Raw genomic sequence first — 22,150 nt, 5'->3', positions numbered from 1 at the left:
ACTGCCGCTAATAATGACGCGATAAAGTTACAATCCAATTCATTAAGGGAAAAAGCATTACTCTTCAATTTGATTGCCATTTATTATTCATTAGATACGGAGAATCACTCATCCTCAAATACCAGGGAATTGCATATGGGGAAACAGTAAATGCACAGACCAAACGGAGAAGGACATTTCTCCTGAGTTACAGCTTGGCATTAACATGAATTGCAATGAATGGATCTTCAGCACTGTTACTAATCTGGAAATTAGCCATTCCATCTCCAGAAACATACACCTGTATTCCAGTACATCTGTTGCCCTCCTTTTGTCCAGAAATAACATCACAGTAGGTACCAGCAGGCAGTCCGGTTTGCAAATTGGCGTTCATATTCCTATGGGAAAAGAAGTGAATGCTGTTTATCCATTGTTTCCAAACCAGATATTTCAAACTGAGTATAGGATTTTGAACCTGACACTACTGCCTTACTTTGAAGGGCAATGTAGGGTGTGAGCTTTCTGATGCTATCCCTGCTTCGCTCTCTATGCTCCTGTTTTGGCTCTCTGGACCCGGCATGCAACTGAATGATCCTAGCTCAGGGTGCAGGGATCGCTCTGATCAGGAGAAGAGGACGTTCCCCTTCCCTTCTGTACTGCTGATGAGGGATGCTATGTTTCTCCCTGGGGACCCAGTCTCTCCCACTGACTTACCAGTCATCATTATTGAAAACGATGAAGCCTTTATTACCACGGCCAAAAGCTACTTGATTGCTGCCGTTGTCCCACCAGTTGGAGAAAGGCTGACCGTCCACCACATTACGGAAGATAACCATGTTCCTGAAAATACAAGGAAGGGCTGTCACTGTGGCTGCCGGGGCTCTAAAGCCACGAGGAACATGAAGCAAAAGCAACTGCTGTTACTTATTTTTTCCTACACAGTGTCCTACTTTATTTGACGCCAACGATGTTCACAGACCCAGTCGTTGCCACAGGTAGTGTCTGCATTGATTGTAACAGGCTTTGTTGATCCATCTGAGTTGCTTGGTGGTCCAACCCAGTCATTGACGTCCTGTTATTCAAAAGAAGTGACCTATAATACTTCCTACTGAAAATACAGAGAGCCTGCCTGTAGAGAAAAGCCAGGTGGAGCATCACATTTCCACCTGCGAGACCCAACATGGGACAGAGAAATCACTTAACAAATGTCAGTGCTCTGGACTGCTGCTCTGGCTCTCTTCTGATCCTTATTCACCACAAATACAGCTTCAGCATTACAAGCTTACCTTCCCATCTACAAAAGATCTTGGCCAGCGATAACTTGACATCACACGCGTGAACCCGTACGGATGAGCAAGCATGAAACCAACTGCCATTTTGTAAAGCCTGTTTGTTAGACACACACACACGCGCACAAAAAAAAAAAAAAAAAAAAAAAAAAAGGTAATGAGACGTGGAAAGAGAAACCGTGCTAAAGAACAGATAGACAAGCACGCAGAAGGACGAGGCATCACCCAGACGAGAGCAATCCCTTACCTGGCATCCCAGAAGGTTAGAATGGAAGCTCCACCGGCCCCGTGGCCCCGCTGGTTGTCGTGATTATCCACAAAGACCAGGGCTCTGTCGGAAGGCACAAAGCCCCAGCCTTCTCCCCAGTTCCTAGCCGAAAACACAAAGACTTGAAGCCACCCTGTCAACTGGTGTATCCAGCGTACCCCAGAGAAGTCACAGCACCTTCATCCTTACTTTAAGTAGGCCATCTTTTCTCCATTCCACCTGCGGATCACTGTCCCCAGTTTTGCACCGTATTTGAATTCATGTCACTCGGCCGTTTCCAAAGTACTCGCTGCCTTTGATCGGCTCTCCGCCCAAGTCAATGACCTGGTACACGAAGGAGAAACTGTGCATCTGTTCTTGTCTCACAGAGACCAGAAATACAGTATACATTCGTCAGCGCTAGTTCTTGCTTTATATTTTGAGAGAAAAAATATTGAAGTATGTTTATTTCTGCTGTGTAGATCAATCCAAAGTCGGTATAATACATGATGAACACAAGTAAAAACATGATTGACGAGAGAAAGTGTAAAGTCTAATGAAAATCTGTTGTGGAGGCATTTTTAAAAAGCAAAACTACTTATACTGGCAGGGCTGCTCCAAAGAAATGGCTAGCTCTTTCTGGGTTAAAGTTGGACGAAGACGTATTATCGCCGTTCCTCTGAAGGAGGAAGGTAAAAGAGATACCAAAGACAACCATAAAGGAAAAAAACATGGAGATTACCTCCTGGTAAATGAAAGGTTTTGTTCCTGCAGAAAACCATTTAGTATTTAGATCTTTCAGCTTGTCCAGAAATGCTTTTATGTCCCCAGGCCACATATGCTTGGCAGCATCAATTCGGAAGCCTGCTACGCCAATATCAATGAGATAGTTCATGTACTCTGCAACTTTTGAGCGTACATAGTCCTTCTCCAGGGCCAGATCAAGAAGGCCACTCAAGCGACAATCCCGGACCTGTGTGATGGGGAAGAAAAAAGAAAAAGTTTTGAGGTGCCACTCTGTCAGCTTGGAAAAGCTTTCAATGAAATGTTTGCGTGTTTCGAGCCATAAAATCAATTCTGTTTGGATAGCTAATTTGCATAGAAGAGAATTATGCCAAGGTCTGCACCAAGACCTAGGTAAATTTGCTATACAGCTCAATAATGACGTTAGGACAGTTGGTGAAGGATATCACCTCCTGTGCAGATGGCATCAGAGCTGAGGATGAGAAACTGCGTGGTGTATTGTTACAAAACGGCCAAAGGAAGAGCTGTATCCTTGAGGAAGAACTGCCACACATTCCATCTACGAAAAGGAGGAAGTTGCTCAGCCAGGGTACCACCTTGCACTGCTGTCAATTTTCCAAGGGGGCTCCTTATCGTGATCAGCTGGGTTTACAAGCTGTGAGAAAGAGCTCACCGGCTGAGCTGAGTACACTGAGCTCAGTTCAGGAGCAAACTTCTGCACATGCCCACGTGAAACATGTGGGGGCGGTTCTTGATTTCTCAGTGCGTAGAATATTTTGCACCACGCGTGCCTTTCCTGTACCTATGTTTGCTACTTCATTCACTTGTTAGGTGACTAAGCACAGGTTTTGTGAGAAACTACTTCCTTTGTCCTTACTGTAATCTTTACACAACAGGTTAAAAAAAAAAAAAAAAAAGAGAGAAAGGGAAAAAGATTTCGAACTTTTTCCAGAGACTGTTACCTGATATATATCACCATAATTTTGAATTTCTCCATTTCCAGTGTGACATTTCCCATCATTGAAATCCCAGCCAGAGTATGGCACAGCTGGAAAATCTTCATTCCCAGCATTAAAATAGCTTCCACAGGTAGAATGTGTGCCTGAGCCACCCGCAGCCCCACACATGTGGTTGACAACAGCATCCACATAAATACGAACCTGGAAAAGCAAAAAGGGCATTTCAGTGTGTTTTGTAATGATGGTGACGTAATAGCCAGAGCTTTACCACATCACTATTAATGAGATCTTTTTTCCCCCCTTCAGTTTATTCTCAGTTTATGCCTCCTTTGAGGACAGCAGCAGTAACTTCCCTCAGCTGATACAACACTCCTTGCCCTAGCAGATACAGATTTTCAAGGCACTTACTCCTACATTGTTGCATCTGGTCACCATGTCTCTGAATTCATCTTCGTTTCCCGATCGAGTGCAGAGCTTGTAGCTGATGGGCTGGTATCTTTCCCACCAGGGTCTGTTCGGGTTAGTAATGACAATATTTTCATTTGGAGGCGAAACCTGCAGATGAAATGATGTACTTTGATAAGAAATCAGTTGGTTTTATTTCAACATTTTAAGGGCAAAATCTGCACTCGGCACCTCTGCCCTCAGAGGCAGCCTAGCACCCAACCCAGTCTTTCTCTCGCACAGCATAAGCTCAGGTCTGTGAGGTGTCCGTCTTGTAGACTGGCAAGAAAGAAGTGGGCTTTTCTTGTTCCTGTGGGCTGCCCAGGTCCAGCACGGGCCTGCTTTCAAGGACACGTGCATGGGGGGCTGAAGCCACAGGAATTACTTTTACCTGGAATAGTGACATCTTTAGGAAAGCCAAAACTCAATGCTTATGCACTTCTCTCAGAACCAGGTAAAGGGGAAAATTTAGCTTTGCAGAGGAAGCCTTGCAGAGGAAAGCATGCCCCTTTGTAACTGATCTGCTAGAGATACAGTATCACTCATTGTCCCTGAAAGGCTCTAGGCTTGCATCTAACAGCAGTTACCGCTTCCATTCGCCGCTTTCCAGCACCAAAGTTACTGAGAGCCGTCTGTCTCCGAGTCAGGCAGTTTGATTTATTAATGAAATGCTACAACGCCATTTTCTTACCTACTCGGAGGAAACAACTTACCTGAACTCCTCCAAATCCATTAGGAGCTAAGTAGCGTTCGCACTCAAGAGCAATATCGGCCCAGCGCCATTCAAAGAGATGTACAATAGACGTCGTCCCAGCCTGAATATTGGGGTTGTACTGCCCCCAGCAAAACCCTACAGCTGCGAGTAGGAGAAGGACTTGCATGATGCCTTCGGTAAAAGGCTGCGGTCTCTCCCCTGGCAATTTATACTCCCGCAAGATGACAAAGTTCCTATTGCAGCTGTCGCAATTCACATAGATCAATGCTATCAGTTATTATTTGGCTGGCTAGCTTGCTATCATTCTTCTGGTTTGTTTTCTTTTTTTCCTGGATTTCCCAACAGCTGAAGATAAAATACCTTTTCACAGTGATTAGACCTTATCATAAACCAAGCACTAGGTGAGCAGTGCAACCAAATTCAGAATTGTACTATTATTTCCAATCTTGTAAACAAAGGATACTTTGTGAAAAGTATTCCAAAACATAACACATATAGGCTCTGGAAGGTAAAAGGAAAGGGAGGTGATTCAAAGACAACTGGAAATCTAACAGCTCTAGAAGAATGAATGAGTTTGCCAGCATTCAGAGGCATCTCAGAGTTAGCGAGAGCTCAGACCAGGATACCTGATCAGCCTCTTGCAGTCAATAACAGATCACACAACACATCGTGGGTCATCACCAGATGAATTATGCTGGTAACTAGAAACCGAACCCTTTTGATGCCTGAAGTTTTTCTAGCGTCATTGCCCAGTCAGTCCCTCCTAGGAACTGTTACTGGTTTTCTTCACACGGTCATGCAGAGCAACTGTTGCTCAACCTGATTGAAAGTGATCAGAGCTGCGAGTGTTTTCCTCGCCAGCAAAGACTCTGCATAAATTTTATTCTCACTTGAAATGACCAATGAATCATCTGAGTCAAGGAAGGAAACCCAAAATCAGATGTAAAGTGATAATGCAGATGAGTTTTAGCTGCCTGACATAAAACTGAACTTGAAAGCCAGAGCTGTTGCCCAAGTCCCTTCTGGCTTTTCCTACAATTTCCTCCTCCTTCAAAAAAAAAAAAAAAAAACACCCCAAAACCCTGACTTTTGCTCATGACGTGATTTCAGGTCTTCATTTGGAACTGACTGACTTACAAGATCAAGGTCTCAGCAACAGCACTCCGTGAATAAGCTTGTCATGCTAACGATAAAACAACGCTCTGAGAGAATACGAAGACCAGAAAAATCCCTGACATTTGATGAATATCTAGGAGAGAAACAAAAAGTCCACAAAATGGCACATCTACTCCAAGAGAAAAGAAACTTCAGTGCACTTTGTACCTGAAATGCCGCTAGTATGTTCTTTCTGAAACTAGCCATACCACTGAATATGTCACATGCATCCTTCTCTTTCCCAGAATTTGTCTTCAAGGACGAAACGCAGAAGCAAGTCTCATTTGCCCACCTGTTCATTTTCATACCACATATACCTTATCAAAGGTCTCTTTTTCCACTACAACAATGAAATACTAAATGACTGCGAATGACCTTGCCTATTCACTAGCAGTGTAGGAGCCAGTGAGATGATTGCACCTTGTGATTACCAATTCAGCGAGAACGGACACACCCCCCATTCCTCAATATTACCAAGAGCAACTACAGGTGCCTGAGGTTCCTTGTCACATCACCATTCCCTGTGGGGTTCCATTGATGCGATAGCATGTCACTGCATAACATCCAGTTTCCAATGACATGCGTTTTTCTACTGAAATACACTGCTGTCAGCCAAGGAGAGTAAGGCCCCATCCTTGATAGCCCGATGCAATGGCTGGCCAACCCACCGGCAAGGGGACTGCGAGCCCTCACGTCACAGGCTATTCGGCAGCTCAAGCTGAACAGGCTGCAGTGATTTAGCGTGCTGAGGAAAGGCATGAGGGCAGGAGAGAAGGTGGCCGTCCAGCATTGACAATTTATGACTCTTTCTGAAGTATAACCCCAAGCAGAAATTTTTTACTGAGCCATTTCAAACATAGCATCTCTTTCGGCATGGTAACAATGATGTCAGGTGCCTAACAAATTGGCTCTGATTTTTGGGGGGCTGTTAGGGGACTTGAAGCTTTGGGCGGCCGAGACATTGGCGGGGCGTGGCTTTGTTTTGAAATCCCATGTTTTAATCCATTTGATCCTCCAGTATCATTGGAAACCTGGTTGTGAGGAATTGGAGGATGTGAATGCTAGAAGACATTGAAACGAGACCCTTTTAGTTGCAAGCTTTTATACTGCAAACCTAAAAAAAAAGCAGGCTTGCTTTTATATGTCCCCGTGTGGTCAGAGCACAGCTCTGTCAATCGAATAGACAATGGACACGGTGCCGCAACGGCAGCGTATTCCCAATACACTGCTGCAGCGTCAATGCATACACAAGACCTAGCAGCACATGACTGGCCAGTAAACCCCTCCAAAGGAAGAAGGCTCAGAGGACACTGGGAAGGGTGACTTGCCCATGAAGCTCAGGGAATAATGCAGCCCGTGACTGTCCACAGGTGTTGCACAGAATGCTCACACAAAGAGGGCTGGAGGGTGGCCTTTATTTTAGATAAACAGATATGTCAGTTGAGTGCATCAGCCAGCAGTGAAACTGGTTCTCCCTGAGTTAATTACGAGTGTGACCATCTCCCTGGTTTAGCCAGGCCAGCATGGGGAAGCGTGTACACGTGGTTCCGCGCAACAGAGATTAGGAAAAAACCTAAACAACTAACAAAAGATTTTCAAAGACAGTAATGGGCTTTAGCTGGTTCCAACCCACATGTTCCTTTCCGGTGACTGGGGACGCCCAGCATCCTGACGGTGAGTGCGTTATAGACACTAGTAATGGAGATCATGTGATTGAACTGTATATTGCAATTGTTATATTATGCTAAGTGTAAATTGTATTTGTATTGTGAGTTCAGTGTATTTCGTATCACTCTGCTAAGTCAGAAAAAGTGTCTAGCATCAGTTATCTTCAAATAAGTAAATTTGATACTAAACATTACACTCTCCAAACGTGGAATAGCTACAAGCAGCTGTTCAGAGTGTTGGACTCTGACACAGAGCAATCTAAATGCAATCATCAACCTCACTGCTACTTAGCTTGATCAAATGAGTAATCAATATTGTTGTGCTCTGTCATAACAATGGCTTGAAGGGTATGAAAAGGCATTTAAGCATGCCTGTGTATTAAACGCGGCATTCAATCATTCCCAGACAGGTTATTAAAAACAACATGAAAGACTAAGGGAGATGACAGTCTTAAAGATGCTCACTTAGAGATATTAGACCTGAATTAACGTCTTCTAAAAAAAAAAACAACCAGAGAACATGTCTACATTTATTGCTGCTCACCAGACAGGTGAGTATCATAACGTTACAAAGTTGAGATCGTCCTCCTCTCAGGAGAGAAACAGTTCTCAGATTTCAGTGGTATCTGCCAGAGCAAGTTCGCTGCGAACCCCAGGCAGGGTGGCAAATGGTGGTTTTGGAGAAGCAGAGAAAGAGCCAGTACAACAAAAGATCAAGCTGTCAGAGCTGTAGGAACTAAAAAAATCGTGCCAGTTGCCACAGCAGAGATGTATTCATTGTCTTGATTATAAATTTTCAGCTGCCAGGATACTGCCACTACCACGCACTACGTGAGATATCACGCTTTTAAAGCGGCTTTCCTGAAAATTGACTTCAGGGATGTTCTAGCACAAGATGGATGTGAACGCATCCTTTTGCTACCCCAGTCTGCACAAACAAGAGTGAGACAAAAAGTGAAGCCAGTCTGTTTCAAAGGGGCACGAGAGCTCCCTGACCTGACCCTGGTGGCAAACGACAGGTTTGCAGTGGCTATTAACATCCTGCCACATGGGTCTCCCAATCTTTGACGCTGCTCCAGTGAGCAGGTCCAGGGGCTGCATTTTGCCAGCAGGGCCCCTGCCCTCAGCAAGGTGGTGCTGGCCACAGAGAGCAAGGAAGGCAGGCGGTGGGTGCAGCCTCAGGGCCAGAGACTCTGCCTGGCCCCTTCCTCCCACACCATGACTGCCTCGCCAGGCACTCCGAGCCCCTGGGCACGTTGAGAGCCAGTATCTGCCCCCATCACCCTGCACTTGCTCTCCCACCACAAGAGGGAAAAGGCCCTTAACAGCGCCCCTTGACCTGAAAAATAATAAATCACAGCACTGCTCTTCCATTTGCCCCTGCAGACTGGGTCACAAGGAGTACTTTTGGCCAAGCAGGCATTCAGACTTAAAGCACGGGCTGTGCTCTTGCATTTACCTTGGCATTTTCTCACGGCTGACACGGAAATTGGGAAAGCCGCCAAGTCTGTGCTCTGTCTGCGTAGTTCTCGGAGATACTACAGAATAAGCAAGACTAATGCACCTCGGAGACAAGAATATGCTGTGCTTCGGCCACTGTCACGAGGTCGAAACGATGCTGGGATATACAGCACGCTTCTCAGACACCTTTGGAACAGCCCCAGCGAATGTTCGTTTGCAGCAAGCCGCTGGAGCTAACGGTGGAAGGTCTGGGGTTTTGATGTGTACAGGCACAAGCTGACTGTCAACCAGGCAACCCGCTGGCTTGACTGATGTCATAGGCTGGAACAATTGATTGCACGGCCCAGCCTCCTCTGCTGACCCAGACCCCAGGTTTGGCTTGTCGCAAGAATCGGATAAACCGTCTGTGTGCGTAGGCACCGCTCATAGCCGACTGCCCACAACGTGGTTGCTCTGGGATACAGATGTGTGTCTGCGTATCGGCCTTGGAAAGACCACGTTTAAGCTTACCCAGGTGTTGGCTTGGGGGGGGGTGGGGGGGTGTGTGTGGTGTGTGTGGTGGGTGTTTATGTTATTTTCTCCCATGTTTCTGTGACCTGGGAAACGGAGTGCTGCATTGCCTTAAAACCCACAACTGCACTGCCGCTAATAATGACGCGATAAAGTTACAATCCAATTCATTAAGGGAAAAAGCATTACTCTTCAATTTGATTGCCATTTATTATTCATTAGATACGGAGAATCACTCATCCTCAAATACCAGGGAATTGCATATGGGGAAACAGTAAATGCACAGACCAAACGGAGAAGGACATTTCTCCTGAGTTACAGCTTGGCATTAACATGAATTGCAATGAATGGATCTTCAGCACTGTTACTAATCTGGAAATTAGCCATTCCATCTCCAGAAACATACACCTGTATTCCAGTACATCTGTTGCCCTCCTTTTGTCCAGAAATAACATCACAGTAGGTACCAGCAGGCAGTCCGGTTTGCAAATTGGCGTTCATATTCCTATGGGAAAAGAAGTGAATGCTGTTTATCCATTGTTTCCAAACCAGATATTTCAAACTGAGTATAGGATTTTGAACCTGACACTACTGCCTTACTTTGAAGGGCAATGTAGGGTGTGAGCTTTCTGATGCTATCCCTGCTTCGCTCTCTATGCTCCTGTTTTGGCTCTCTGGACCTGGCATGCAACTGAATGATCCTAGCTCAGGGTGCAGGGATCGCTCTGATCAGGAGAAGAGGACGTTCCCCTTCCCTTCTGTACTGCTGATGAGGGATGCTATGTTTCTCCCTGGGGACCCAGTCTCTCCCACTGACTTACCAGTCATCATTATTGAAAACGATGAAGCCTTTATTACCACGGCCAAAAGCTACTTGATTGCTGCCGTTGTCCCACCAGTTGGAGAAAGGCTGACCGTCCACCACATTACGGAAGATAACCATGTTCCTGAAAATACAAGGAAGGGCTGTCACTGTGGCTGCCGGGGCTCTAAAGCCACGAGGAACATGAAGCAAAAGCAACTGCTGTTACTTATTTTTTCCTACACAGTGTCCTACTTTATTTGACGCCAACGATGTTCACAGACCCAGTCGTTGCCACAGGTAGTGTCTGCATTGATTGTAACAGGCTTTGTTGATCCATCTGAGTTGCTTGGTGGTCCAACCCAGTCATTGACGTCCTGTTATTCAAAAGAAGTGACCTATAATACTTCCTACTGAAAATACAGAGAGCCTGCCTGTAGAGAAAAGCCAGGTGGAGCATCACATTTCCACCTGCGAGACCCAACATGGGACAGAGAAATCACTTAACAAATGTCAGTGCTCTGGACTGCTGCTCTGGCTCTCTTCTGATCCTTATTCACCACAAATACAGCTTCAGCATTACAAGCTTACCTTCCCATCTACAAAAGATCTTGGCCAGCGATAACTTGACATCACACGCGTGAACCCGTACGGATGAGCAAGCATGAAACCAACTGCCATTTTGTAAAGCCTGTTTGTTAGACACACACACACGCGCACAAAAAAAAAAAAAAAAAAAAAAAAGGTAATGAGACGTGGAAAGAGAAACCGTGCTAAAGAACAGATAGACAAGCACGCAGAAGGACGAGGCATCACCCAGACGAGAGCAATCCCTTACCTGGCATCCCAGAAGGTTAGAATGGAAGCTCCACCGGCCCCGTGGCCCCGCTGGTTGTCGTGATTATCCACAAAGACCAGGGCTCTGTCGGAAGGCACAAAGCCCCAGCCTTCTCCCCAGTTCCTAGCCGAAAACACAAAGACTTGAAGCCACCCTGTCAACTGGTGTATCCAGCGTACCCCAGAGAAGTCACAGCACCTTCATCCTTACTTTAAGTAGGCCATCTTTTCTCCATTCCACCTGCGGATCACTGTCCCCAGTTTTGCACCGTATTTGAATTCTGTCACTCGGCCGTTTCCAAAGTACTCGCTGCCTTTGATCGGCTCTCCGCCCAAGTCAATTACCTGGTACGGGACAGACAGTGCGTTCTTTTCTACTTAAAAAAGCCCAAACATGTAAAAGACATTACCCTAAGCATTGTTTTAAGGAAGAGGCATTACTTGAGCTAATTATAGTATTTGGCTTTCTTGCAAAATTGTATTTAAAGCTATTTTATTAATTTTATCTCAGTCTAGCTATGAACTTGTTTTCTGTCTCCATCCTAAATCTCATTACCCTGATTGATCACTACTGCATAATTAGGGCTTGGGCTGTACCAACTTTATGTTTAGTCTAGTCACCAGTGCCTCTGCTTCCAGCACATGGGCAACTCCTTTCACTATGTAGATAAATAATGTCTCACTATTTGCCCTAGAGCTTGCAGGAAACATACTGATTTACTAAAATGTGTCTAGCAACTTTAACTTCTGCTGACTGATACCAACAACCATCCGCTTCTTAGATCTTGTTAGGAGTTGTTATTCAAACGTAAAACACAAATTCGGAATGTGAAGTAATGCTAGTTATGGCATTGGAAAACAAAGTTTCAGACCATAATCACCATTTATATCTTCTGTTGCAATTTATTATCCAGAATTTAAAATTCTGGGAGTGAAATCTCTTTTTTCAACCAGTGGAATTTTTACACCAACTTTGATGCAAGAAATTTCATCTTAAGTGAAATTTCCAGGTTACCTAGTTCCAGAAGGTCCAAAACAACTGGGGCATTTCGCATGTCAATTACCATTTGTGGAGAGATTACACATTTGTAAATTATGGTCATTAAATCTTGATGGTGATTTCTATAGATCTTAAATCTGAAAGCTGCTCAGGCCCAGCTCAAGCAAAGCATCGCTTCCAGTCTGTGCCTGCAAAAAATGTTTGTAAAGTACAATTAAAAATTTAAAAAAAAAAAAAAAAAAAAAAAAAGAGATTACCTCCTGGTAAATGAAAGCTTTAGTTCCCGCAGAAAACCAGTTAGTATTTAGATATTTCAGCTTGTCTAAAGTCGCCTTCACATCCTCAGGCCACATATGCTTGGCAGCATCAATTCGAAAGCCTGCTACACCAGTATCAATGAGGTAGTTCATGTACTCAGCAACTTTTGAGCGTACATAGTCCTTCTCCAAGGCCAGATCAAGAAGACTAGACAAGCGGCAGTCTCGGACCTATATAAAGATTCTGAAATGAAACATTTTTCACCTAGTAAATTAATGTAGTGTTCTACATATGTTTTGAATTTTGTTACCTACATTACAATACCAAATCAAACCTTCACTAAACACTGTTCACCATGCATATCTTTGCCTTGGACAGTCATCTACAGAGAAGGAGCATTAAGAAGTCTGCATTCAACCAGCTTACACAGCTGTAAGTGCTGAAGGATTAAAACAGAGAGTCAAACCAGTAAATCTATGATCAGCCTTTTAATGCAAGTATAGGGCAAAAATACGATAAATTATTTTTGCTCCAGTGTATTAAAGAAGAGATTCATTACTATTTCAAGTGCACTCATCTCCCCAGGGAAGTAGGGGATTTCCCAACATTGGACACTTAAGATTCGGCTGGACAGGGTGCTGGGCCATCTTGTCTAGACAGTGCTTTTGTCTAGATGGAGATTTTGCCAAGAGAGGTTGGATCAAATGGTCCTTGAGGTCCCTTCCAATCTAGTATTCTATGGTTCTATGATTTCTTCTCTGATGTAGGAAAGATTTCTAAAAATTATATTTCTAAATCTTTTAAAAGTCTGGATTTATTATAGCTTTACAAAACATTAACCTCTTGGGTTTTGTGCCCTTTTTGACTTTGTTTCCTATAAATACAAAATGATGGGCATTGATTTCATCAAAAGAATACTTTAAGAATACCCTGAATATACTGAAATGCCTTTTTTTTTTTTAATACCTCTTACAATGGATTTCCATGGCTATGCACATCTGCTGCACAAGGTCATCAGCCTATGTTGCAAACTGTACTAAAGAATTGGCTACAAAGATGCTCCTTTAGAACTGCTCAAGATTTCAGGGACATTTAAAGTCTCCCCTTCTTCTGCCATTTCTCTAAAACCCTCTCCCCTCAGCTCAGATTCAGGAAAGATCAAACGCGTTTGAAAGGCCTAAGACATTATTCAAGACAGACAGGTATTTATCTTTATAAAATAAAACTACCACAGAATGAAAAATTAAAGTCGGGACCTCATAATCTGATGTAGAGGAACAGATAGATGCCCAGGAAGAGAAATCTCTACACAGAAGGTTGAATTTAAAGATCCTAGCGTTATTATTTTTCTTTATGAAATCCTATTCTCTCCTGAAATTGAGACCAAAGAAAACTTCCAAGTTACAGTAAGAGGCAAATAACAACTCTTGCTTTTTTTAAAACATGAAAAACCCCCATTAATAACCCCCCATAATCCCTAATTAGATTTTATGAGCTTCAAACTGTTTTTATAATAACCTAAGCACATTTGTCTAACTCTGAAATTGAGCCATTAGCTTAAGCAGATCTATCCGTTTAAGAAGTGCTGTTCTCGATAGTAACACTAACCTCTATTATCAATTTGGATCGTTTTCCATGAGGGTTTCTGTTTTGTTTTTAAAAAATGTCTGACAGTAAAGGGGAGCAAAGAAATCACAGCCCAGAAACAGATATACATGAAAAATATATTTATAGTTCCAGGTTTACCTGAGATATATCATGATAATTCTCAATGTCTCCACTTCTAGATTTACATTTACCATCATTAAAGTCCCAGCCAGAATATGGCACAGCTGGAAAATCTTCAGTCTTTGCATTGAAATAGCTTCCACAAGTAGCATGGTTGCCAGCACCAGCAGTAGCTCCGCACATGTGGTTGATTACTGCATCCACATAAATATGTACCTACAGAACAGTATTCACATTTTGAGAATGCTCCTTCCCACAGAGCCCATAATTAATCTTCTCTCTCTCTTCTACCTCCCGCCCTATCCCCCTATTTCTGCTTGCTTGCTTCTCCCAACCCTTTATTTAAAATTTAGCTCTTATTAACATATATCAATGGTGATACAACATGCATGTCAACAGACAGGCAGATAACATAGCACCCATTTTTAAAAAGGGTAGAAAGGAGGACCCTGGGAACTACCAACCTGCCAGCCTTACCTCTGTGCCTGGGAAGATCATGGAACAGATCATCCTTGGAAGCTATGCTAAAGCACATGAAGGACAGAGAGGTGATTCAAGACAGCCAGCATGGCTTCACCAAGGGCATGTCTTGTCTGACCAACCTAGTGGCCTTCTATGATGGAGCAACTACATCAGTGGACAAGGGTAGAGCTACTGATGTCATTATCTGGTCTTCTCTAAGGTCTTTTACACGGCCGAGAAGTGGGCCCATGTGAACGTCATGAGGTTCAACAAGGCCAAGTGCAAGGTCCTGCATATGGGTTGGGGCAAACCCCGGTACCAACACAGGCTGGGAGATAAAGGGATTGAGAGCAGCCCTGAGGAGGACTTCAGGGTACTGGTAGATGAAAAGCTGGACATGACCTGGCAACGTGTGCTCACAGCCCAGAAAGCCAACCGTATCCCAGGCTGCATCAAAAGCAGCATGACCAGCAGGTCGAGGGAGGTGATTCTGCCCCTCTGCTCTCATGAGACTCCACCTGGAGTACTCCATCCAACTCAGGAGCCCTGAGCACAGAAAAGACATGGACCTGTTGGAGTGGGTCCAGAGGAGGGCCAGAAAAATAGAGGGCTAGAGCACCTCTCCTATGAGGACAGGCTGAAAGAGCTGGGGTTGTTCAGCCTGAGAAGAGAAGGCTCCAGGGAGACCTTACAGCAGCCTTCCAGTACCTGAAGGGGGTACTGGAAAGACGGGGACAAACTTTTTAGCAGGGCCTGTTGTGATAGGAAGGTAATGGTTTTAAACTAAAAGAGGCTAGATGTGTTGGGTTTGCATGGCAAGGTTTTGGTAGCAAGGTGGGGCTACAGGGGTGGCTTCTGTGAGAAGCTGCTAGAAGCTTCCCCTGTGTCTGACAGAGCCAATGCCAGCTGGCTCCAAGACGGACCCGCCGCTGGCCAAGGCCAAGCCCATCAGCACCTCTGGGATAACATATTTAAGAAGGGAAAAAAACAGTTAGAGAGCGCTTTTGCAGCCGGAGAGAGGAGTGAGAAGATGTAAGAAACTCTGCAGACACCAAGGTCAGTGCAGCAGGAGGGGGAGGAGGTGCTCCAGGCGCCGGAGCAGAGATCCCCCTGCAGCCTGTGGTGAAGACCATGGTGAAGCAGGCTGTCCCCCTGCAGCCCATGGAGGGAGGATGAGGGGGTGTAAAGATTCCACCTGCAGCCCATGGAGGACCCCACGCTGGAGCAGGTGGAGGCACCTGAAGGAGGCTGTGGCCCATGGGAAGCCCGTGCTAGAGCAAGTTCCTGGCCAGACCGGTGGACCCATGGAGAGGGGAGCCCATGCCAGAGCAGGTTTGCTGGCAGGACTTGTGACCCCGTGGGGGACCCACGCTGGAGCAGTTTGCTCCTGAAGGTCTGCACCCCATGGAAGAGACCACGCTGGAGCAGTTTGTGAAGGACTGTAGCCTGTGGGAAAGACGTTGGAGAAATTCGTGAAGGACTGTCTCCCGTGAGAGGGACTCCATGTTGGAGCAGGGGAACGATGAGAGGAGTCCTCCCCCTGAGGATGAAGAAGCGGCAGAGACAATGTATGCTGAACTGACCGTAACCCCCATTCCCCGTCCCCCTGTGCCGCTGAGGGGGGCGGAGGTTGAAGCCGGGAGTGAAGTTGAGCCCGGGAAGATGGGAGGGGTGGGGGGAGGTGTTTTAAGACTTGATTTTATTTCTCATTTCTCTACTCTGTTTTGTTTAGTAATAAATTAGATGAATCTCCTCTCTAAGTGTGGTCTGGTTTTACTTGTGACGATAATTAGTGAGTGATCTCTCCCTGTCCTTATCTCAACCCAAGCCTTTTGTTATACTTCTCCTCCCCATCATGCTGCGGGAGGGGTGAGCGAGCGGCCGCGTGGTGCTCAGCTGCCGGCTGGGCCTAAACCACGACAGTAGATTTAGACTAGATATAAGGAAGACAAGGAAGAAATTTTTTACAATGAGGGTACTGAAATACTGGAACAGGTTGCTCAAATTGATGGTAGATGCCTCATCCCTGGAAACATTCTAGGTCAGGTTGGATGGGGCTCTGAACAACCTGAACTAGTTGAAGATGCCCCTGCCCACAGCAGGAGGGTTGGACTACCTGACCTTTAAAAGGTTCCTTCCAGCCCAAACTATTCTGTGATTCTATGAAAAAACCCCGATCTTCACTTGAGTGCTACCATGTCCTCCCTTCTAAATTACTGATTGTCCTTGCATTGTTAACACCAGAAGGTTTTCAAGCACTTACTCCAACATTGTTGCACCTGGTCACCATGTCTCTAAATTCAGTTTCATTTCCAGATCGTGTGCACAGCTTGTAGCTGATGGGCTGGTATCTTTCCCACCATGGTTTCCAGGGGTCAGTAAAGATAACATTTTCATTTGGAGGTGAAATCTGTGAATAAGATGGAGTCTTGTGGTAACAGGATACCAATAATGTTTTATTTGTTTGTCTAGTATTGTTAGAGAAAGAATATAAAAATAGAAAATCAGGTCCCTTTAATGGAAGACACTTACAATACCTAACCCACATAGAGCCTCAGCATCCTCTGAGTAGGCACACTGTAGTGTGCTGGAAATAAAAGACTTAGGCCTGGACTTGCAGCAGGTGGAAATACATTATAAAAAGAATGTCTATGGACATAGCATCCTAGTTATCTTTGTGAATGCAGGCCTCAAAGATCAAAAGACGGGTCTGAAATCTGAAGGACTAGGTCAGTAGAGATAGCCCTGAATCAGGCATGTACTGACTGTAGAACAACTGACGTAAGATCCTGGCCTTAAAACTGATCCAACTTCCCATTTTTGTAATGTTTTGGTTAAAAAAGTTCTTGATGCGAGACTTGTCACAGTTTCCAGATAAGCTATACCTCTTCCTTTTATAAACTCTTTTCAGGACACTTTTCAGGCAACGAGATTTTGCTGTTACCTCCAAGTCTCTGGGCATAACCACCTGATCCCACCATTTCTCACAAAGATCCCTAGGCTGCAGCCTACCTTAGCTGCCTTGCCTTTGTGACCAGCTCAGCAAGTCTGCATCTGAAAAAACTTTCTGAGACGCTGTCAGAGCATGGATTAAAAAGATATCCAAGTGTATACCATAGTCTGAGAAATCAGTTTAAAAATCAATCAGGCCTGTGTGCCTGGAAAGAAGGTGGCAAAGAAAAGATGCCTTATTTGAAAGTTATGGGAAGGTTCTCACTTAGGCCAACTTGCAAACTCCTGGGCTACTAGAGATAGGCAGACTGCTCTTGCCAATTTTTCCTGAGCAATCTGACAATCAAACTGAAATAGTTTAATAGGTGACTGCTCTCCAGCCATACTGCCCCACCCAGCTGACACTACTGGTTCCACAGGAACACGTGTCCGTTGTTCAGATAGAACAGATTCACATCGACGCACCTCCCATAGAACCTGCATTCAGCTCATTTCTGCCTGCTCAAGCCAGGTTCCTGCAAAGAAAGGGTCTCTTAATGGCTTACTCTAACACTAGTCTTTACAGAGAGAAACTCGCCAGTTTGGGTGAACACAATTAGCAGCCTTTTATATTTATTTATTTATTTAAAATCTTCAGAACACATTGGCATTCTCTTTGGAAGCCCCTTTTTTCAGTCACAGTTTCATTTTATGTTTATCTAGCTCTTAGGAGTTTCCCTTGATTTAAGTAATACTGAGCAGATAGACGGAGGTTACACTTCACAGCAGTAAAAAAAGATTTAGCCAGTGATATGCAATTCTAATTCATCTAAACGTAATATCACAGAGCGTAAAACATGTGCTTTGGAGCAATGAAATAAATTCATGCTTACATGTTGATGGCTGAAGAATATATTTGTCAGCATTTACTACTTCCATTACCAAATTCTATTTTTCTGTCTCAGTACCTGTCCTTTGGTGAATTGAACATTTTCTCTGAAAAACAAATTATCATCTATGTAGCAATTTTACTACCTACTGATAGGAACAGACATACCTGAACTCCTCCAAATCCATTAGGAGCTAAGTAGCGTTCGCACTCAAGAGCAATATCGGCCCAGCGCCATTCAAAGAGATGTACAATAGACGTCGTCCCAGCCTGAATATTGGGGTTGTACTGCCCCCAGCAAACCCCTACGATTAACAGAAGAAAACAGATCCCCATCCTGTGCTCTGTGATCAGTTGCACTCTTCTCACTGCCTATTTATCTTCCTGCAAGAGAGGAAAGTACATGTTACAAAATACGTTTAAAAATAAATGCCCATCTCTGGTATCATATTTATTTATCTTAATTATAATTTTGTTTGATAACTGGATTCTATCTAAGCTATATCAGCCTCCCGTACTAACAGTAACTTTGTTTTTCTGAAGTTAAAATTTAGATGTGTTTAATACAGGCTGTCTCTAGTGTGCAGAAGTTGTATTTTTATTAGTATAAAGAAAAAACAACCCCAAAAGGCAAAGGAGTACTTATATAGACTGAAACAGACATTTCATTTCTCATTTTGATGTGTAAGATTGCTGAAAACTCCAACCTGCTATGATACAGATACCCAAACAAAAGTTTATATAAAACATTGCACGATTTCTACAAAATGACCCTCATTTTTATTTCAAGGAAAGGATGATCCATATCTCTTAGTGGAGCTGCACTCTTTAGAGCACGTTGAAGCACAAAATATGCCAGTTTATAAAATGTAAAACCTGCCTTCCAGAGCCTGTTGCTATCAGCTGTCACTGTACTTCACAGGCAGTCAGAGCTATTGAGAAGGAATCGTTTGGTAAATTTAACTTGTTTTTCTGCTTGTGAACAAAACAATTTTCAAGAAATTATTTACTTGTACACCTTTGGTAGAGTACACAGATAAATTTCAGCTGTAAGCAGTTTTCTACGTGCTTCCATTTCCATAAACGAATGCTTCTTTGCCCTGGTAGGAAGACTATACATTAACAGAAAACGAGCCAAGAAAGTTCAATCTTCTCTGACGAGACAAGCCATTTATCAGATTGGCTATTTTTACTTACAGCAGTAAGTACACAAAGCAGCAAGAATCATATATTTTAACCCAACCAGCTCCAATCCAAGGCCTACTGCTTGAAGCGGAGACTGAATGTAGTTTTTAATTTCTTTGAAATAGGTTTACGGCTACTCTGGCTTCAGTACAAGCAATGATAAGAGAATGGAGATGTTGAAATCCTCAACGCACTCTGAAAGCTCTAGATTCAAAATGCTTTTGAAACTTGGAAAAAAAGTAAGAGGCCTGTATTCTTTTATGGACTGAGAGAGAGCACAACTGATTGCAATTCAAAGAACACGGGAAAGAATTGTTGCTGAAGAACGCTATTGCTATTGGACAATGTGAGAACTCAGGTCAGTTTGTCTTCTGCTGGGTTAAAGTCCGTGGTACAGAACTCGGCTGCTATCTCCAAAATACTAGCAACAATATTTACATTTGGGAGAGGTTTGGCACCGGCCTGCTGAACCTTCAGATGTTAAGGCTGTTACAGGAAAGTAGCTGCCATGTGAACTTCTAGTCACTCCCCGCAGAACCTCCCCCAGCAGCGGCATGTTTCTCACAGACGAAGCAGCTCCGCCTCGGCACCTCCTTTAGAGACAGCACAACCCCCGTCAGGAGCAGCTCTACCGACCACAAATCCTGCCTGGTCTCTTCAGCACATACTTTGCGTTTGTTTATCGCCTGTGAGAAGCAGAACTCAATACGTACATTTTGTGACTGGCCTGCGTCATTTCCGGCGGAGTGCAGCAGCATCGCCCGGCGCGCCGGGGCAGCGGCGACGGGAGCCCAGCCCCTTCCGCTGGGGCGGAGCGGCGCGGCGGGAGCGGAGGCCCCGCACCGCCGGCCGAGGAAGCGAGCTGCAGGCTCTCAGCCTCCCGAAAATTGCTATATGGGAAAATAAACTGGTTTATCTAAAAGCTTTATATTGCACGTGCTTGTGCTGATCCAATATAAAATTACATTCTGGAATATATTTGTTCTCGAAATTTGAGAAAGGAAAACTCTCTGCATATACATTCTTTTTAAAGTATTTTTGTCTTTTGAGTATAGCATCACTTGGCTGTTATCCGACTTCACTGCTTTGAAAGTTTACTTAGTTGGCTTTTTACACAATATTTTCATAGCTTGGGTCTGTAGTTGTAGCTGAACGTGGGTGCTAGGACATACTGCATGTTACCTTTCTATGTGCAATAAATTGAGTCACAAAGCTTTGTGAAGTGGCTCTATCCATATACAGACTAAAACCAGAGTAGTACAAGGAAGGGTTCCACATCTTTTGAGGGCTACAGTGGATTAAGCTTTATTTTCTACTGTAATGTTGCTACAGTGGCTTTGCCATACAAAGTAACAAATGGAGTTTGTCATTATCAGACTAATGTTTCTTTTCTCTGGGAACAGTCAAAACCACAACTAGAGTAAATATTTGTCTGTATACGACACAAAAGGATCTCATGCCAGAAACTGCTTGCTAGGGTGGAGCAAGACACAGGTCGGAGTTGCAGGACTCAAGCGTTTGTCCTACAACAGGAACAGTAGCAACGTAAGCTACTTAAGGAAACCAAAGTATTTACAGTGGCAAAGGTGTTCTCTTCAGTCTTGTATCAAGTCAGGAGACACATTTCAGGAATAAACTGGAAGCAGTTGGAAATGTCTTAGAAAATAATAAAGGAAAAGCGATTCCCAGTTCGACGCTAGGTCCTCTCTTAGCTGTCAACTTCCAAAGACGAGAAGGGATAACAAAGATGTAAATTATGTAACATGTGACACGTCTTAGTGACTTTTCCAAGATACTATTTGTCATAACGATAATTTAGCTAGAAACCATTTGTTTCTGCATGCACCTTAACTACACTTTGCAGATGACATTATTATTTTTACCTTCTCAAACCCAAAATTTCTTTTCACTACCATATAGTCAAGTCCCTAAAATTCAAAGTTTTTGAGGAAAAAATACTCAAAGGACTGGAACTGAACATCAGCCTTATACATCAAACTCACACTGAGAACACTGGAAAAGTATGCACACTTTTTAAAAATCCATCTCTTCAGAATTAAAAGCCTATTAGAATGACCTCCTGAATTTGGCTTTCAAAGAAAATTCTGACAGGCACACAATTCACATTTATATATAGAAAATAAATCCAATTTAGCTTCTGCTATCACAAGATCTTTCTATATCAAGGAGTCAATTTATACAAGAGCACTATAGTAAAATTCAGGATCGTTAGAGTATCTGAGTCAGCCTCACTTTGAAAATTACAGTGATATGAGTATATTCAAAAGTTTAATTAAATAAGAGATGTTGCTGGCTATATGTCATTAGCTAATGAAGAAAAATTGTGAAGTAAGCCTGTATTGACCGCTAGCCCTAATGACTTTTTAAAAAGATAGAGGTCATTTGACCTGAAACATCAGATCAAACAGAACAAACATTCCAAGGGAAAGAAAGAAAAAGAACAAAACAAAACCACAAAACAAAACCCAACCAGCAGAAATGGATATACAAAACCACAGCTGATTAAAGGGAATGAAAGTTTTGCCTTCTGACTTTAAAAAAAAGTTCTCTCAAGTGGAGTGCAGAAGTTTCCTTGATAGATTGTCAGTATAGGACAGTGGGGAGTATGTTTTATTTATTCCTTAATAATATAACTGCACCAAAAACACAGTTTAGCTTTATTCATAATGGAACGGCCACAGTACACTCAAATTTTTTAAGCCACTTTTTTCTTTAAGCGCATAAACCCTTCAGAAGTTCTCACAAAAATTCCTCTCTCAGTGTATTTTTCCTGGCCTACTACTCCAAATACAGATAAAATAAATTAATGAACAACTACACAGTCCACATGGGAACGCAGCAAATGAGCTAAGAAGAATTCCAGTAAA

General features: G+C 43.6%; 2 protein-coding genes across 5 annotated transcripts; both read right to left on the bottom strand.

Moving 5' to 3' along the window:
• Positions 1-63: 63 nt before the first annotated feature.
• Positions 64-4,563, bottom strand: LOC142602771 (pancreatic alpha-amylase-like). The gene is given in 11 exon segments (XM_075760079.1): positions 64-377; positions 694-819; positions 930-1,051; positions 1,266-1,365; positions 1,516-1,638; positions 1,726-1,796; positions 1,798-1,860; positions 2,258-2,488; positions 3,222-3,419; positions 3,627-3,773; positions 4,376-4,563. Coding segments are annotated over 11 exon segments (1,539 nt in total). The 5' UTR covers positions 4,544-4,563; the 3' UTR covers positions 64-187.
• Positions 4,564-9,361: 4,798 nt separating this feature from the next.
• LOC104639821 (pancreatic alpha-amylase-like) lies at positions 9,362-20,068 on the bottom strand. Of its 4 annotated transcripts, none has more exons than XM_075760074.1 (11): positions 19,976-20,068; positions 18,246-18,461; positions 16,521-16,667; positions 13,814-14,011; positions 12,067-12,297; positions 11,021-11,154; positions 10,811-10,933; positions 10,564-10,663; positions 10,228-10,349; positions 9,992-10,117; positions 9,362-9,675 (listed from the first exon to the last, which is right to left on the bottom strand). In XM_075760074.1, exons 2-11 carry the CDS (start codon positions 18,411-18,413, stop codon positions 9,486-9,488), a joined length of 1,539 nt encoding a protein of 512 aa, XP_075616189.1. In that variant the 5' UTR covers positions 18,414-18,461; positions 19,976-20,068; the 3' UTR covers positions 9,362-9,485. The 4 variants fall into 4 exon arrangements, with proteins under 4 accessions (XP_075616189.1, XP_075616190.1, XP_075616191.1 ...); XM_075760075.1 differs by lacking the exon at positions 19,976-20,068 and adding an exon at positions 17,675-17,724 and having other exon boundaries at positions 18,246-18,456; XM_075760076.1 differs by lacking the exons at positions 18,246-18,461; positions 19,976-20,068 and adding exons at positions 17,675-17,724; positions 18,082-18,179.
• Positions 20,069-22,150: the final 2,082 nt, after the last annotated feature.

The sequence above is a fragment of the Balearica regulorum genome, chromosome 8 (genome assembly GCF_011004875.1).
Source record: "Balearica regulorum gibbericeps isolate bBalReg1 chromosome 8, bBalReg1.pri, whole genome shotgun sequence".
In the NCBI taxonomy this organism is placed as follows: Eukaryota; Metazoa; Chordata; class Aves; order Gruiformes; family Gruidae; genus Balearica; species Balearica regulorum.
Note: the sequence above shows the minus strand (reverse complement) of the source record. Positions and strands in the feature narration are given on the sequence as shown.